Raw genomic sequence first — 18,417 nt, forward strand, 5'->3', positions numbered from 1 at the left:
AAATGCTTCTTAAGCAATATACTTTTTCCCCAAAGTGTTCAGGTGGAAGCCAGGGGCTTGCACTTGCTGAGTAAGTGCTCTACCCTGAAACTACTCCACAATCCATCAGGATTGAACAGTATGTAAACAGCATACTGAAACAGTATGTAAACAGCATATAAACATACATGTATGTATTCAATAGACTATGATATAGCTATATCGTAATCTACCATTATTGATCATTTATAGTATTTTTATTACATTATTTGAAAATATTATATATAAAGTTGTGGTGAATATGTTTGTGAATCAGTTTATCCCGCCACCAGTAGTAAAGGTTTATCTCAGCCCTCTGGACGTGGTGGTGCATTCCTGTAATCCCAGCACTGATAACTGCGAGTTTAAGGCCAGCCTGGACGCAATAGCCCCGTCTCAAAAAAGAAAAAAGGTTTATCTCATCTGAATGTGGTGGCACACGCCGTAATCCCTGCTGAAGCAGGAGGATAAGTTTGAGCTTAGTTTCGGCAGTTTTAGTGACTTTGCAAAACCCTGTCTCGAATAAAAAGGGGCTGGGAATGTAGCTCTCTGAGAAGAGACTGGCTTCAGTCTTCAGTGTCACAAAAAGAAAAAAAAAAGCTTGCTCGTCGCATCCTCTCCAGCACTCCACGACTACCTTGGCAAGTCTTCGGCAGCACCAGCTACCTATCATCTTCCTTCCTCAGGAGCGTCGCGCCTCGAGTGCCCGGGGCCGAGCCGTGGGGTGCGCGCGTGCCGGCGCTCACATCGTCCGCGCGGGGCTGGGGGGCGGGGCCGCGGCCCCAGTCCCCGCGCCTGGGCGCCGGCCTCCCGCAGGCATCCGGGAGGAAGGGCGGCCTCCCTCCCACGTGTCTGGGAGTGGGACGCGGTTCCCGTGCAATCTCTCCCGGCTCACCCCGGGCCCTGGGCGCAGGTGGAGGGGTGGGCCTGCAAGCGGCCCCGGCCCATCCGGACGGTCCTGCACGGAGACCCCAGAGCGCCCGGCCCAGGGCTCGGCCACAGCCGGAGCCGGGGTCTGAAGTAGACAAGAAAAGAGGGGAGGGGAGCGAGGAGCGGCGGCGGAGGGAACAGCAGATTGCTCCGAACCAATGGCAGCGGCAGGACGAGGTGGCACCAAATTCCCCTCGGCCAATGGCAGGCCGCAGCTTTCCCGAGTCATTAGCATTTCCCCGCTGGCAGGGGCCGCGGCGCGGGGGTTGGGGCTGCAGCATCCCGGCTCCGATCGCCCGCCGCGCTCCCGGCTCGCGATCCCTCCCTCTCCCGCCCTCGCCTGCACGCGGGCTGCCCGGCCGCTCCGCACACTTTGCCCCTTCTTGGCAGCGGATAAAAGAGGTCTGAGGAAATACGGATCGGCCGACCGCTGCCAGCGCTGCCCTTTAAATCCCCGGCCCCAGGACCCGCGCACCGCAGGCAGGCCCGGAGCCCGGCCGCGTGCGAGGCGCAGCAGGCTTGGCGCGCGGCTCCACCGGATCGCCTCGCAGAAGCGGCCGGAACCGAAGTCCACTCTCGGCTCCCAGGTACCACTTTCCGCAGCCCCAGCCCGGGGGACGTGAGCCTAGCAACCGAGAGCCGAGATGCCAGCCCACATGCTGCAGGAGGTGAGCTCCCCGGGACCGGCCCGCCGCGCGGCAGCAGGCCGGGCTGCGCTTCTGAGGACGGGCGTGGGGGCGAGTCGGGGGCGCTGGCGAGTACTTAGGCGTCTTCCCTGCTGTTCTGCCGCGGTGGGGTATGGATTGTAACCGGGAGGGCTGATTCCCCAACACTCACTTCTTGAGGATTTTCTTTTTTTGTTTTAGTTTTTTTTGAGACAGGGTCTCACTATGTAGTCCTGATTGGCCTTGAACTCACACACTATGTAGCCCAGACTGTTCTTGAACTCACGGCGATCTTCCTGCCTCAGCCTCCTGAGTACTGGGATCACAGGCATGCACTGCCACACCCGGCTCTTAAGGTTTAAAGTACAGAAAAATGCGGTAGCGCCTGGACCTTTTTGTATGCACACGGGGTTTCCTTTGTGTGTTGCAAAGAGTGCAAGGGTTTCACCCTCTCTCCTGCCTCTTCACCTTAAGATTTCACTCCTATTCTCTGCACAGTGTCTGCAGAGTTCCTTCTGCTCCAGCTCAGGGTGCACCTCACTCCCAGGTAGCTTCTGCCCTGGGCGGGGCAGGGCCTTAGGGCCCCTCCCCCAGCGGCGGCGCTGAGCTGAGTCCCCTGCTGGCCCCACACTTGTTGCTCTCCCAACTCTTCCTTTCCTCCCCTTCCAGATGTCCGGCTCCTACACCACCACCACCACCATCACGGCGCCCCCGTCTGGGGGCCTGCAGAATGGGGTACAGAAGCTGGACAAGGCTCCTCAGTACATCGGAGCAGACATCCGCCCTGAAATAAAAGATGACATACACGACCCCAGCTACCAAGACGAAGAAGGCCCCCCACCCAAGCTGGAGTACGTGTGGAGAAACATCATCCTGATGGCGCTGCTGCACGTGGGAGCCCTGTACGGAATCACCCTGGTTCCCACCTGCAAGTTCTACACCATCCTGTTTGGTAAGCAGGTGCCCTTGTCCCCAGCCAGCACCCAGAGTTCTGGCTGCTGTTGATAGGGTGGGCTTCCTGGCAATGTCTTTATGGTGGGGTGGGGATGCAGGCATGTCAGGTCTGGGGGGCCCTTAACAGGAGTGTTGGGGAATGAACCCCAGGCCCTGTGCAGGCACACTGAAGTGCAAACAGAGGCTCAAGGCAGCTGCCCTTGGAAAAGCTCTGCTGACTGAGCCATTGGCAGGGTTGCCTGTCCCAGGTCAGTCTGACACAGAGAACCGGGATCCTTCCTTTGACGAATGCAGGCGTGGGCACTTGGTGCTAGGGGCATGGGCTTCACAAGCTCCATCTTGAGCCAGTCAGGGGGCAGAGTGAGGGGGAACTACCCAGGGAGGGAGATCAATGAAAGGAAGGACCACAAAGGAGGTAACCCACAAGACTACAGTATCTGATGCTGAGCGTGGTGGTGCAAGCTCGTAATCCCAGTGCTTGGGAGGCTGGGGCAGGAAGATCGTCTCGAGATCCAAGCCAGCCTGAACTATATAGCAAGACCCTGTCTCAAAACACAAGAAACACTGTATAGTGTTTTGGCCAGGCCAGGCCAGTTTGTCATGGAGGGAGATGAAGACAGCTCCTGTATGACCCAGTTGTGCGGATGTGTTGCTGTCACAGCAGGCAGGTCTCCACAGTACAGTGCAGTCAACCAAATATTCTTAGGGTCAAATTGTGGAAGTGTCTCGTTCCGCTCCCCAATTTCCTGCTCCAGTCCCTTTTTCTGGAGGCCACAGCTGCACCAAGGTCCCAGCACTTCTGTCTGTCCTTCCTACCCATACACACCCCTCCTTGGCAGGGACAGCCAGGCTGGAGAGCAGAGCCTTGAGCAGCTCTGCTAGCGAGGCAGATGGTCGCCACCTTGTCCTGACCTGCCCTTGGTGCAGCCCTGGCCAGGATCCCAGGTGTGGGGCTGAGAGCAGCAGCCCTGATGCCCTGGAGCCACACCTGTAAGCTGCTGGCTGGGGAGAAGGGGAGGGAACTCTCTAGGCCTAGGCCCCTTGCTGCCTGCTGAGATCAGTAAACAGGACACTCTGAGCATGCCTGGAGGTCTCTGCTGCGGGGTACTAGTTGTGTTAAAAAAAAAACTGGATGGTCCAGGGTTCGATGTCTTTTCATGGGCATTTTAGGTGTTATAGGCAGTAGGGTCCAGTCCCTGGAGTTCTGTCTTGGAAAACTCCTCGGAATGGAGAAGTTCCTCTTTCTCCAAAACACTGTTTTTCAGTGTTCCACATGGGGATGTCAGTTCCTTCTTTAGGATCATCTCAGCATTTCTCCTGTCTCAGCTATCTGAGGTTTTACCTTGTTTTGCAGACTCTGGAAGAGGCTGCAGGACAGAGATGCAGAGATGTCCCTGGCCGCACTGAGGGCCTGGGAGTCCCCTGCAGTCTTCTCCATAGGGCAAAGCCATGAGGTGTGGTTTTAACAGTCTTTTCCTGAGGCAGAGGGAGAATGTGTCTACCTAACTCAAGTCTTCTACTGCACGGAACTAGCATTGTGGTTCGAATGGAACCAGTGTGCCTGGGTTCTTTTCCAGTTTCCCAATTCCCCTGTTAATATAGGGTCCTAGGTACTTTAAGAGTCAACGTAGCATGAAACCAAAGGGGGTGCTTCCTTTGCCCTAGTCTAAGTGCTTCTGCTTCACCCAAAGCCTCTTTTTTTTTCTTTTCTTTTTTTTGACACAGGGACTGGCTATGTAGCTCAGGATGGCCTTAAACACACTATGTAGCCCAGGCTTCCTAGAACTGGTGGAGATCCTCCTACCTCAGCCTCCCGAGTGCTGGGTTACACGTGTATGCCACCATGCCCAGCCCAAAGCCTTTTCCTGGAGATTCCAGGGCTCTAGCCCCTGGGGCTTTCCCAGTTACAGGTGCAGCCAGATGCTGAAGATCAGAGTTATTTGTGGCTTGTCAGTCATTGGACAGCCAGGTTCTGTCAGCCACCTGGGGCCTTGAACCCAGCCAGAGGAAATGTGCCAGAACTTCCCCTGGATGGATGTGGACACTGGGGCTCTCCTGGGGATCCTGTAGGAGGGACAGGACCAGGTGCAGAGAGGGAGAGAGGAGGCTGTTTGGAAACTTATCTCCAGCTGGAAAAGCGCTTAGGACAATTTGTCACAATGTGTGGTGTTTCAACTACAAGTAAGTTCTTTGGCCACTGAGGATCTATTGTTTCCAGCTGCTCCCAAGGAATGACACATTATTAACAGTTTCCATTATGGCCTCACCCCCTGCCTCTTGGAGGCCCACCAGAGGAAGGGGCGAGTACATGCTGACGCCTTCCCGGTTAGAGAGCACAGGGTGCCTCCTGACCTTCTGGCCTGGGGGACAGTGAGGCAGGACCGTGGCCCAGCGTTGTCTGGAACTGGCTTGGGCAGAATCTGGGCTGGCAGAGGGACACAGCGAAGGAGAAACCTGGGAACTGGGCAGAGACTGTGCAGGGTGAGTGATAGGTCTGAAACATGAGCGGTGATCACAGAAAACCTAGTTTTTTTTTTTTAGTTTTACTCTGTGACCCTGGATACACATAGCATCTGTTTCCTCAACTGGGATATGCAGTACTATGAGCACCTTCCCCTGTCAAGGTGTGCAATACCTGAGAATATAAGCATCTTTGGTGAAGCTTCAGGCACTAAAATCTTGGTTTTCAGGACCAACGTTCCCTGCTCTGGCCACACTGCTTGCTGCGGTACTGAATGCTTTTGTTCCGGCTGATAAATGGCCTTAGCTCTGTGTCCCTAGTGTCTTCTACCACATAGGGCTCCTCCAACTGGTCAGTGCCCAGATTTCTCTAGCTGTCATTTTCAGAATGCCTTGCTCATGGGTTCTAAGCTCTGGCAGAGTAGTTTGGGCCCTGAACACCCTAACAAAGGTTAAAGGAGAAAGGCCCTCAGCTAGTGCCTTTTCAGACTGATGAGTGGCTCAGTGGTAAAAGCCCTGTTCCCTCTCCTCCTTTCTGCCTCCTTCATTACTGGCATTTCTAGCTTATCTCCATTTCTAGGCAGAGAAGCTGGGAGGTGATAGTATTCCCCGCCCCCAATACCAAAAGCTAGGGTTTAGGGGAAAGCAGATCCTCAGCCAAAGCACAAAGAAGACACAGACTGTGACACGAGGAGCATGTCCTCAGGAGACTTTCCCAGGTGGGCCTTGCATACTGCTGACTCCTGTGTCTTGTCCTGGCAGCATATGTGTACTACGTTGTCAGTGCCCTGGGGATCACAGCAGGAGCTCATCGCCTGTGGAGTCATCGAACTTACAAAGCGCGCCTGCCTCTGAGGGTCTTCCTGATCATTGCCAACACCATGGCCTTCCAGGTAAGAAGCTGGTGCTGCTGAGCCCACCCTATTCATGGCACGGGAGAGGGGGTCAGTGCTCAGACAGAAGTCCTATGGGGTGGCCTCTGCTTTTTCCTGTCTCCTGTGGTCACCTCAGGGGCTGTCTCAGGGCTGTGGTCCTTCAGTCCTCAGGAGCTTTCAAGTCCCGGGGATAGGAAATGGGCCATGTTCTTGAGGTACAGATTCATTTTTATCCCAAGGTGCATCTATTGCCACAGTGTGGCTGCTGTCCTTCAGCATAAGGGCCAGGTCACAAGCCAGGTGCTGAGTTTGCTTTCCTGGACAGAAAGTGGGCACTGAACTCACATCACAAGGATTCTCTTAGGAACCCCCTCGCACACACACACACACACACACACAATGGCATAGGAGGTGATGTGTCACAGATAATAACAGCAAATACCTCTGCTGCACCAGCTATGTGCCAGGTTCTGTGCTAAGCACTAGGCACAGACTAATTCTGTAAACCTTCACACCATCTTAGGAAATAAAGGCCCAATATTATTTCCATTTGAAAGATGAGAACATTGAGTCACTGAGAAGTGACACCAGTGTTGTGGTGCTATCTGGGTTGCCATTCTGGCTACATCAAATGCTAGGGTTGATTCCGACAACAAGTTTGTAAGAGACAATGAAGTGAGCAGGGGAGGACCTCTCATAGCTATTGAGCTCTAGCAATGGACAAAAGACAGCTCCTAGTTCAGGGCTTAGCATGCAGCGAGAGCAGAATAGGAAGCCAGATCAGACCCCTTTATATTGATGATGTTCCCAGAACTTAGCACCTTTACATATTTATCTATTCTCGAGCAACTTTAAACCTGAGCTTCCTAATGGTGTTCTTGTGAAGCCAAGGGAAAGAAGAGATATAGTGGTACATTTTTGAATGGAAGGAAAGAATCCCAGACACGCCCTGAAATCCACATAGGTTACCTATGGCCTTGTTATGGGGTTGGGTGAACTCAGGAGGGCACCAGGGTCGGGCTTCCCTGAGCTGCACCCGGAGACCAACACCCTTGGACCCTCAGTGCCTGCCTTACTCTCGTTGCCTGGGGAGCAGGACCCCATGAGAACCTGTCCCATGTTCCATGAGGTTCTTTCCTAATGCAGCTGAGTGCTGGATTCACCTCCATTCTCCCCCGACACAGCCTTGAGGTGCAGCAGTGCTAGTCCTGTGGCCGGGGGCTACAAGGTGCTTTTCCCTGGAAACTTCTGGGCAGGCATGTAGAGTAAGGCATCTCCTTCATGCCTCCTCTGTAGCCAGACTGTCCCCGGGGTTGCTGTGAGGCTGGGCTGACAGCAGTGAGCCCATGCAGATGCCTGGGCATTTGTCCTCCTGGAGGACGTCTCTTCAAGCCTCTGTTCTCCTTCTCTGCCCTCCAGAACGACGTGTATGAGTGGGCCCGAGACCATCGTGCCCACCACAAGTTCTCAGAAACACACGCAGACCCTCACAATTCCCGACGTGGCTTTTTCTTCTCCCACGTGGGCTGGCTGCTTGTGCGCAAACACCCAGCCGTCAAAGAGAAGGGCGGTTTGCTGGACATGTCCGACCTAAAGGCTGAGAAACTGGTGATGTTCCAGAGGAGGTGAGTGGAGGCAGGGTGGAGCTGGGATTTCTATGGCTTTGGGCACCAGAGTGGGAAACCCACCTTCTTCCTTAGGACTTATAAAACAAAAGCTGAGGAATTTATTATTGTGTCTGCATGTTTAAAATCATATAAAACCCCAGTTTTTAATATTTCATAGGCCCACATCCATAATTCATGCTCTGCTCCTTTCTCTGAGTTATCTTGATGAAATCAACCAATGCTGCAGACATTCACTGTTCTAGAGTAGAACACGGACACAATAATGAACTCAGCGGTCCTTCCCTTCAAGTCGTCTATAGCCAGTCACAGGTGCAGCGATAAGCCCAGTCCCAAATAACCACAGTGTAGGACAGAATGCTGTGTGTACCACCACAGGTTCAGCGGGAAAGGGTCTCAAAGGAGAACTCCAGGGAGGGTTTGTGGAAAAGTAGCATCAGCATGCATGCAGGGATAGAGATGGTCACGTGTGTGTGAGCAGGGGCAGTGCAAAAGGAGGAACGGTGAGTGGCAGCACGATCACAAGTGAGGCTCTTCTGCCAAAACATGGGCTCAACAGGGAAAGACCGCAAGAGAGGCTGAGGCTGTTGTGGAGAGTCCGGCATGCAGACTAGATTGGATTCACTTGCGAAAGCAGCACTGCAGGTTTCTCCGGCATGAATGAATGTGCCCAGGCAAATGTGCCGCACACAGGCTGCTCTCAGGACGAGGGTGGTGCTGTGGACACAAGGTAGAAGGTAGGGGCAGCAGGGAAGAAGTTGGCACAGGCGGTAGCAGTGGCATCGGCGTCACTGCCAAGGGGAGGCAGGCCAGTGGTTTCCTTGGGATGTTGGTGGCCAGCTCTGTGTGAGAGTGATGTGTGGGCTGGGGCCTGTGGAGGGGTCTGGCATACTCTGTGCCTCCTAGAGAAAAGCAGAGCAAAGGGAACAGAGGCAGCACACTTCCCACCCGCTCTGTGCAGAGTGGGATGAGTAAGAGACAGGAGCCTGAAGGCAGATGGGCAACAGCTCAGGCAACAGAACTGGCTGATGACTTTGTGATTTGACCAACATGGCTTTATGCTCTTGTGAAGAGGGGAATGAATCTCAAGTCAGGAGACAGGTATTCCCATCGTTCCTGCACTGCTTCCCAGCAGGTAATCACAGAGAAGTTACTGAGCACATTTACACTGCTACCTCTAAGGAAGGACGTAAGAACACTGTGGAAAAAAATCAAAAAGATTTTCCACTCTATCCCTTCATGCTGGTTTCTGCCCTTTGTGTTCTTGATGGTGGAGAAAAGACAGCTCATGCTAGTGAGAGGAGACCTCAGAGAAGCTCTGCCTGCACACTCTGCCTGCTCTTCCCATATAGGTACTACAAGCCTGGTCTCCTGTTGATGTGTTTCATCCTGCCCACGCTGGTGCCCTGGTATTGCTGGGGAGAAACTTTTCTACACAGCTTGTATGTCGCCACCTTCCTGAGGTATGCCGTGGTGCTCAATGCCACCTGGCTGGTGAACAGTGCTGCTCACCTCTTTGGATACCGCCCATATGACAAGAACATTGAGTCTCGGGAGAACATCCTGGTTTCGCTGGGAGCTGTGGGTAAGTCAGCTGTCGATCGCAAGACTACATCTGGTGTCTGGGAACAAGGGAATTTGGTTAGGAGCCACAGAATCAGAAAGACCTGCTTTTATGACTGATCCGGAGCTTAATTTTTCACTATAAAAACTAGGGAGTTAATATATTGAGAAACCCTTATGAGACTTAGGCAACCACTCTTGTGTAAAGAGGAAAGGGTGAAAGTAATACTGCTTTTGGTTTTTAAAGTTGTAAAACAGCTGAGTGTGGTGGCGCCCGCCTGTAATCCCAGCACTGGGAGGCTGAGGCAGGAGGGTTGCCACAAGTTCAAGGCCAGCCTGGGCTACATAGTGAATTCAAAGATAGCCTGAAGTACACAATGAGACCCTGTCTCAAAAATAATAATAAGTCCAGGGATATAGCTCAGTGGCACAAGTGCCTGCCTGGCAAGCGCAAGGTCCTGAGTTCAATTCCCAGTACAAAAAAAAAAATCAAAAATAATAATAATAATAAAGTTGTAAAATAATCTCAACATGCTACTGGTTATCTCTGAGCAGGTTATCTCTGTAGTCTTACTTGGGGCCAGAGATGCATAACTAGAAAAGTATGGTCATCAGGGTGACCTGTAAGCCCAGTGTTTTTGTATGTATGTATGTATGTATGTAGTGGGAATCAAACTCAGGGCCTCTTGCTTGCCAGGCAGGCACTGTGCTGCTGAGCTACATTCCTGGGCCCCAATGTTTTATATTTAAATGTGTCTTGTAAAATGTAGGAAATTATTTAAATTACTTAGTTCCGTAATCTTCAAGTATGTTACATTTATAGTATTATCATCTCCCCATTGCATTGGGCATACCATGAGTTATTATGAACTATGCCTTATTGTGTATGATGCCAGTAGGAAACACATCAGCGCAACTCTTGGTGGCACTTCCCCATTGCGTATCCTTTATTTTTCTATCTTCTTCTCCTGTTGTCTGCTAGGAACTCTCTTTCCCCCAACATTGCTTTGGGAGCCCTCTGATAAAGCAGATGGTTTCCTGAGAGGTACTATTCCAGGATCTGATGTTGACTATTCCTGAAGCCACTTCTTTCTATACTTCAAATCCCAATTAGTGTATCAAATAAAACAGTTCTACCATTTGTCTTCCCCCCATCTTCTTTCCAGATGAACACAGGCTTGGACATCCCAAGGCAGTCTTACCTGTGTAGGTCCAGGGCCTCTTCGCTTCAGTCATCAGTGCAGTTGTTCACCCAGTAACACCGAGCCAGCCACACTGCTCACAGAGTCATACCCACCATCGTAGCACCTGCTGTCTTCATGTCTTCCTTTGTACTCTCAACCTTGGTCATACTTGCTATCTTTATTTGTCTTTCAAACATCTCCTTCATCCTTCCAGGCACTTACTTCCATTGTGCATGTTTGTATTTTGACGTATTTTTAAAATAAATTACCTACACTGCATAAATCTGAGGTCTGCATAGAAGTGGGGTAATCTGGACTGAGATGTCTCCTGTGTTCATTGAACTACGGTGCTCTTTCCTACCTGTGTCCTCTGTGACCACCAGTTCAGACTCTTTGTCCCTTCTGTCACTGACTTCCACAAACATGCTTTCCTTTTACCTTGGCCATTTTCTTCTCCAGCTCTCTTTGCTTCTAGAATTACCTCCCTCACAGTCATATGCTCATCTTCTCTGACAGGGCTCACCGTCCCCCGTCTTCCTTGGGCATCTCTTGCCACCCCTGGTGCCACCTGTGACCCTCCTCTCCCCAGAGCCTGGCTGTAAAAGGCTATGTGGAAGCTATTGGCTATGGCGTGGTCCTGCGTGGTTCACACTGGACAAGCTACTGCAGGGGAGCACATTCCACAGGACTTCTTTGCTTGCTTGTTACTCATAGCATTACCACCCTGTCTTGGGTATTGTTATCTACAAAGTGTCCAACAACCTTTTTATTAGCTGTTTTTTACCCTGCTCTGATAAGGGTCAGTGTTGTTAGTATTGGAATCAATTCAGAAAGATGTGCCAAGAGTTGGCAAACACTTTCCCAATTACAGAAAATTCTCCTCTGCAGCACTATGAAACATTCATACCAGAGTTCTCAGAATCTCAGGGAATCTGTTAGGTATTTTCACAGAGGTTCTGTTTTATCAACACCTCCCCCGACTTCAGGGTCAAACTTTGGAGACTTACAAGCCAGAGGAACTCACCGTGAGCCAGTAGTGACTGAAGCCCTGCCCCTCTATGGGCCTCCTTGCCTCTGGTTTTGCCAGCTGAGGCCCATTCTCAACCTTCTACCCTTGTACGGAGCACTAATGTGGGGAAAGGAGCTCCTCCTTTGGACCCTGCTATCTGCGCCCCAACACATGTACTAGCGCCTACGGGGTCTTGGGCCAGTACTTTTGCTCTTACAATTGAAGCTCTGTTATTTCCCACTGTGAAACCCTTTCCCAGCCATATTCTCTGAGAGAAACATCCTCTCAGCAAGGTCCCCACACAGTCATAGGTAACTAGGGCCTCTGGACTCTGCTTAATATATCTCTGAGGACATTTGCTTCAGAACTGAAGACACTAGGTTCATGCATTCACTCGCTAACAGCTGATTTCTCTGAGGTTTGAGGTACCCTGCAATAAGTCTGCTGAGATGAGGAAGACAGCAATCCACTGACAGCAATCCTCCATAACTTCTCTCCTTGCTCTGTTCTAGGCGAGGGCTTCCACAACTACCACCATGCCTTCCCCTATGACTACTCTGCCAGTGAGTATCGCTGGCACATCAACTTTACCACATTCTTCATCGACTGCATGGCTGCCCTCGGTCTGGCTTATGACCGGAAGAAAGTATCCAAGGCCGCCGTCTTGGCCAGGATTAAAAGAACTGGAGATGGAAGCTACAAGAGTGGTTGAATTGGGTCATCTGTGTTTCTCTTCCAAAAGCCAGACTGTCAGAGGTGTAATGTGTTAATTAACTACTGAAAAATGCTATCAGGATGCTAAAGATGATATTAACCTGTTCCGATACAGTATTCTTTAAAATGGGAAAGTTTTGATAACTTTTTAAGGTAATACATATTTTAATTAGCCAGATTTAACCACACCACAATATATATACAAACATGTTGTACATGAAAAATACATGCAATTTTATGTTGATTTTTAAAAATAAATAATAATAAATTGGAACATTCTTTAAAAAGAGTATTGAAAGCCAACAACTATGCTCTTATTATGTTAAACAGATACACTTCTCTCTTCTCTTTGCACTGTACTTTGCACTGTTTCTGTCACCTTCCTTTCTCTTCTTCCTTAGAGCCTCCCAGGCAAACCGCTGGTCAGTCACTGATCTGCACCCACCTTGTAAAGTGTAGACAGCCTTTCTAAAGGTGATGCTCTTTCTCCATGTAACTGTTTGATGTGCCCTGAGCTCCAAGGTATGTCGCTCAAACTAGACATGAAACCTTCGGGGATGTCCCCTGCTATCTTCAAGCAGGCTTTGCTTGATGGAATGGAAAAATGTATCTGGCACATGACTTGAAAAGCAGGTAGATGATCAAGAAAAGGCTGCTCGTGGGATATGCTTTGTGGGTAAGGATGAGATAGAGATTGGAAGAGAGAAGAGGTCATTGGGCCCAGCTACCTGCCCAGCAATGCTGTGGAGCCCTCTGCACAGGGTGCCACCTTTCTCTCCTGACTATGCCGGGAGCTGGGGAATGTGCAGCACAACAGCAAGTCAGTAGCTAAAGATAAGGAAGAAGGATTTATTTGGTAGGAGAAGGGGTCTCTGTTGTGAAGTATTTTTATTAATAACGAGAAGAGTTCTGGAAGTCTTCAGGTTAGGTGTGACCAGAACAGGTGAGTAGTTAGCCCAGATTTCTGAGGATTCCATGAGTGGCTCATCTAATTCCTTTGACCTTTCTGCTCTCCGTGCTCAGGGTATTTGTTTTTCCCTCTCAGTACTAGGATTTCTATGGCATTTCTACACATCCAGAAATGGGAGGAATTTAACAGGTGGAATTGGGTCAAATGAAAATATTTAGACATAAAATCTTTCCTGGGAACATGAAAATAGTTAACATTTTCTTTTGAAAGAAAAGCTAAGGGAACTTGGAGAAGAGGAATTAGCTGCTTGTCTCTTCCTCCTATCACTAGGCAAGAGATAGACTGAGGGGCAGCCTTTGTAGCAGCTCCTTGGATAACTTTCCAAAGAGCTCTGAGAACACACCCAGGGGATTCAGAACTAAGTCCTTAGGTGTCCTAATGGGACAAGTTCAATGATACCTCTGTATATTAGTCCCACTTGCTGCAGATTGGATGCAAATTAGTCATGTCTCTAAGGTATTGCGCTCTTTCACTCATTTCTTGCCCTGTGACCATCAGCCTATATGTATGATTGCCAGGAGTAGGGCACGAGTCATTAATGCCCTGATTCTTGGTTCTCGGTTGTACTCCGTATGTCCCTTTTCTCTTATGATTGTCTTTGTTCCCTGGCCTTTGCTTCCTGCTGGATTTCAGGCAGCCCCCTTTCCTGCAGACACAGGCTCACAGGCTCTGAGCTTACGAGACTTGCTGGTGAAGGTGACTGCTACTTTCCTGTGGGCCTCTTGATTTCCCTGCATCTTCATTATGCCCAGCCTCCCTCATGGCTGCAGAAGCTTCCCAACAACTTGTACAAACATCAGTGACTCAGAGAGGCTCTCTAATGGAGCAAAGCCAGAGAGCTGGCCATGGCGCTTGTCACTCTCCTGTGGGTCTAAGCAGAATTCTGTTCCCTCAGCAATGTACCCCATTTGACCAGCACTTTCACTGTTGGTGTAATGGTTGTAAAAAGAGCAAGCCTTATAGGGAAGCACAAGAAGCGAGGGCAAGTTCCCAGGTGCCCCCCATTAACACCCTAACCCCCCTCCCCCGAGTCTCTGCAGCCAGGCTGTACTGCTGGTCTCTGACTGAGATATTGGATCTGAGATGCCTTGGACTTTGCTGAACATTATCTGTGTTTTGAAGACCTGGGATCTTTCCTGTTCCTGTACTGTAGGTGTCAATGCAAAAGCCTGACTCTGCTCTATAGAATTAGTAGTGCCAAGTGCCAAATGTTTTGTCTACCAAATGTTGATCCCCCATGGTGGGAGGGAGCAGGACCTTCTTGTGTCCACTGAATAGAGGCTGCAGCCACCAGCCTGCACTGGGGCAGCCTTGCCCTTGATCTGGTCATTAAAGTAGAAAAGTGTCTCATGGAAGATCGCTGTAGATTAGATCTGCTGACCTATGTGCTTACCCCTTGCCCATCACCTGTTAGGTGCTTTTAATTCTACAGATCATCAGATGCCTGCTTTATAATATATGGACAATAAAATCAACTTTTTCTTCTAATCCTATTCATGGATCTAATTCATGCCATGTCCCTACAAGAAAACTGGAGGGGCTGGAGATTCAGCTCAGCGCCACAGTGCCTGCCTGGCAAGCGTGAGGTCGTGAGTTTGATTCCCAGTACCAGAAAAAGAAAGAAAAGAAAAACAAAACTGGAGTTGGATACCACAGAATGAGAACCCAGCATACACTTGGATGTGTATGTAGGGGTGTGTCAATTCAGCAAGGAACACTTTTCAAGATTCTAAAGCTCAGTTCAAGTGGTACCTTCATGAGAAACTGTTCTTGAGAGTGAATTTCTAATAGACTTTACCATATGGATGTACTGACAACCTACTCAGTGCCTTACCTCTTTGCTAATCCATGCTGCATGTGAGCCTGGCCTCACTCCCTGAGTCCTTCCCACCTCAGAGCCGGCAGCAGTAGCCAGTGTCAGTAGGAGACTGGGTAGAGGATTATCAGTACAGCAAGTAGCAGGATTCTTTTCTGGGTTTCATTTTGGAAACTTTAGGGCTTTTTTACTAAGAGCACAAAATTCATGAAGGTTGGGAGTGATTTGAATGTGTGATTTATTATGAAATAACGGTGCTTAAAATGGAAAATTTTCTCCTTAGCTTGCAAATAATCCTGAGTGTATTCTCTGCAAGTGTAGCACATGGGTGACTATGAAAGGTAAACCAAGCATGTCACCATGTTAGACTGGTGGCTAAGCAAGCCTCTCCTACTACTAAGCTACCCACTTCTATCTGACCCTCCATTTTATAACATACTTCTTAGAAAAGGTCATTAATTTTTTCAAAACCCTTTTGAACTAGTCACCTCTTAAATGTCCCAACATTCAAACTATTGTGCTGGGGATGAACTTTCCAACTCATAAACCGGGGGACACTGAAATCTCTGCACTAGGCAAATCACTTAACTATAATGTGCCTACTTTTCCTTCTGTTACAATGGGGTAATCATACTGACCTACCTCAAAGAGCAGTTCTGGGGTGTGAATAAGCTTTTGTCAACCATTTTGGCATCCTTAGCAGAGGAACCATCCAGTCATAGACCTTTATAGTATCAGTGTCTACATGGTTCTTTCAAGAGATTCAGTACTTCCATTGGCAAAGTGGTGTGTAACAAAGACAAAATTTGAGAATACTTACTGCCGTGAAAACATATGCTGTATACTTTTTCCTTGCCTGGGTGGGACTTTCTTCCTTTTTATGTGAAATAGTCATTTGTAACCCAAAAATAAATTTTGAAATAATTTTCATTAATATCAATTCTGAAGCTAGTTGTACTGATCTGAGATTTTTTTTGTTCATAATAAAAGTGAAGTGAATCTGACTGCATTGTCTGGAAGCTTTTTGGCTGTGATATAGTCTCCTGGGATGTGTCTCTATGTTCCACTACCCTACATATGTCCTGTACCTTTAAGAGTAGAAACTAAAAGCTACAAGGGTTGAGCTTACCCCAGTAACCTGCCCTGCCTTCCAAGGGTAACTTTCGGTTAAACTAGGTAGCAGGAAAGCAGGGGCGGAGTCTGCCACTGTTAAATCAAACAGGTTCCCACCAGATGGCATCTTGGCATCTCAGCCTGGTAAATGCCAGGTTTTCCCACATGTCATGTGGTCACCTTGTCCCCAAATATAGATCCTGGGAGAGGCTGAGCAGCAGCAGAAGCACTGTGGAAAAGCAATTCTGTACTAGGCTACCCTGGTGGGTGTCCAGCCCCATCTGGAATGTCCTTGCCTAGAGGGAATAAAGGGCTTTCTGGGAATGCAGATGCTCAAAGCCTCTGGAAGAAGGAAACGGCCCAAGGGAAAGGTGGAAAGGTGGTGCTTTCTGGAGTACAGAGAACTATAGGATCACAAGGCGGAAAAGGGGACTTCAGGGGTTTTTTTTGTTTTTGTTTTTTTCTCAAAGTCCTTAGAGACTTTCCTGTGGGAAAGAAGAGCGGACTTTGTGCAGTTTGTAGAAGCTCCACATTCCAGCAGGAGCCTCCCTGATCAACACTGAGGCTTCTAAAGGTTCTGAGAACCAGCTCTGCCAGTTCACCTCCAGCTCATTTAAGGGTGTCCTCACCTGGGACAAGAAGCATGACTCTTCATGTCATTCTAAAGTAGGACTCTCAGCCTAATTCTGAGTATCCACAGTTAAAAGTTTATATACATTGAGGCTTTAAGTTGATGGAGCATTTCCCCATCAATTAATATCTGGCTTTCTATCTTTTGCCCCACTCCCTCCTTATTTTGTTTAAATTATTCAGGCCAGGATGTTTTTCATTTGCTCAAGAGCCCTTTTCCATCTGCTTTGTTTTTCATGAATTGGCTTGCTATTGATTGATTGATTGATTGATTGATTGCTATGTCACCCAGGCTAGCCTCAAACTCATGGTGATCCAAGGGCTGGGATCACAGGCGTGCACCACCACGCCTGGTTGCCCTCCAATTTAAAGTGTGTTCTCACTGCATTCTTCACTATTTCCTTCTTCCTATTCTATAGCTGATTGTCCTCCCTGTAAACACTCCTCTATGCTTCCTCCAGGAAATCTGCATTTTTAAATATTTATTTCACTTGAAGGCTGTTTTTTTACTCGTCTGCAAAAGTTCTGAAAGAAAAAAGGAAAGGGGAGAGACCTAAAGCGGAGAGAATTGAAGTAATGAAAAATGGGCATCCCTGTAGGGCAGGAGATTCCAGAGGCAAAACAGCGCTCTGCTTTTGACATGTTTTGTATGGGAAGAGGTAAAGAGATTAAGGTACGTTTTAGGCACCCAGATTTAACAATAGGGGCTGGAGATGTAGCTCAGTGGTACACCTGTCTGGAAAACATGAGGTTGTGAGTTCATTCCTGGTACCCAGCCCCCCATCAAAAAAAAAAGATTTAGGATAGGATAAAAGAATAGGATAAAAGAATAACACGTGGTCTATTATAATGAAATTTCTTATGCCTAGTGAAACCATATTTTCCCACTTCCCTAGAAAAACCTAGATAGGCCCCCAAATGTCCACTAGTCAGGAAAAGAAGGGGAAGTGGGTATGGAGGCATGTGCTTATAATCCCAGCATTCTGGCAGGCAGAGGCAGGAACCCAACCTGGACAGTTTAGCAAGACTCTGTCTCAAAACCAAAACCAAAACAAACAAACAAAAAGTGACAGGAACCTAGATCAGAAGGAAGTAAAACTGTATCTATTTGCAAATGGCATGACTTGTGTACAGCAAATATACAAGGACATACACACTAAAGGACACACGCATGTACTTCTTAATTTTAATTTTTTGCAGTATTGGGGGTTGAACCCAGGTATACTCTATCACTGAGCTACATTCGCAGCCCTTTTTATTTTTATTTGAGACAGGTTCTGGTTAAACTGGTATAGCTGTTCTCAAATTTGAAATCTTCCTGCCTCAGTCTCCTGAATAGCTGGGATTACAGGTGTGTGTCACAACTTTTACAAAGCTAATATCTGAGTTTAAGGTTGCAAGATATAATAAACATAGACAAAAATCAATTGCATCTCAATAGACTAGCAATGAATAAACTAGAAATAAAATTTAGGAAAAACTTCCACTTAAAACAGCATCAAAAAATAAATAGAAATAAATTTAACAAAAGAAGTACATAGTATTTTACAGTGAAAACTATAAAACACTATGGAAAACAATTAAAGGAGGTCTAAATAAATGCAAAAAATCCCTTGGTTATGGACTGCAAAGCAGCATTGTTAAGATGGTAATATTCTTTAAACTGGTCTATACATCAAGGCAATTGTTATCAAAGTCTGACTCCTTTTTATCTTATTTTTTTGAGGCAGGGTCTCATTGTATAGTTCAGTTCAGGCTGGCCTTGAATACATTATGTAGCCCATGCTGGCCTTCAATTCATGGCGATCCTCTTGCCTCAGCTTCCTGAATGTTGGGATCGCAAGCATGCACCACTATACCTGGTTGACTCCTTTTTAAAGAGGAGTTAACA

The 18,417-nt window shown here is 48.4% G+C and overlaps 1 protein-coding gene across 1 annotated transcript; it reads left to right on the forward strand.

Annotated features, from left to right (window-relative positions):
- The first annotated feature begins 1,217 nt into the window (after positions 1-1,217).
- LOC102010591 (acyl-CoA desaturase 1) lies at positions 1,218-15,792 on the forward strand. The gene is made up of 6 exons (XM_005403913.2): positions 1,218-1,616; positions 2,283-2,565; positions 5,790-5,920; positions 7,322-7,527; positions 8,880-9,112; positions 11,796-15,792. Exons 1-6 carry the CDS (start codon positions 1,593-1,595, stop codon positions 11,993-11,995), a joined length of 1,077 nt encoding a protein of 358 aa, XP_005403970.1. The 5' UTR covers positions 1,218-1,592; the 3' UTR covers positions 11,996-15,792.
- The last annotated feature ends 2,625 nt before the right edge of the window (positions 15,793-18,417 follow it).

This window comes from Chinchilla lanigera, unplaced genomic scaffold (assembly GCF_000276665.1).
Source record: "Chinchilla lanigera isolate Chin_1 unplaced genomic scaffold, ChiLan1.0 scaffold00084, whole genome shotgun sequence".
NCBI classification, from domain to species: domain Eukaryota; kingdom Metazoa; phylum Chordata; class Mammalia; order Rodentia; family Chinchillidae; genus Chinchilla; species Chinchilla lanigera.

Bases quoted from the DNA above. Each gene is read 5' to 3' on its own strand.
- LOC102010591 (XM_005403913.2), top strand. From the start codon at position 1,593: ATGCCAGCCCACATGCTGCAGGAG. The intron at 5,921-7,321 runs GTAAGAAGCTGG...TCTGCCCTCCAG, and splicing joins CCAACACCATGGCCTTCCAG to AACGACGTGTATGAGTGGGC. The intron at 7,528-8,879 runs GTGAGTGGAGGC...CTTCCCATATAG, and splicing joins CTGGTGATGTTCCAGAGGAG to GTACTACAAGCCTGGTCTCC.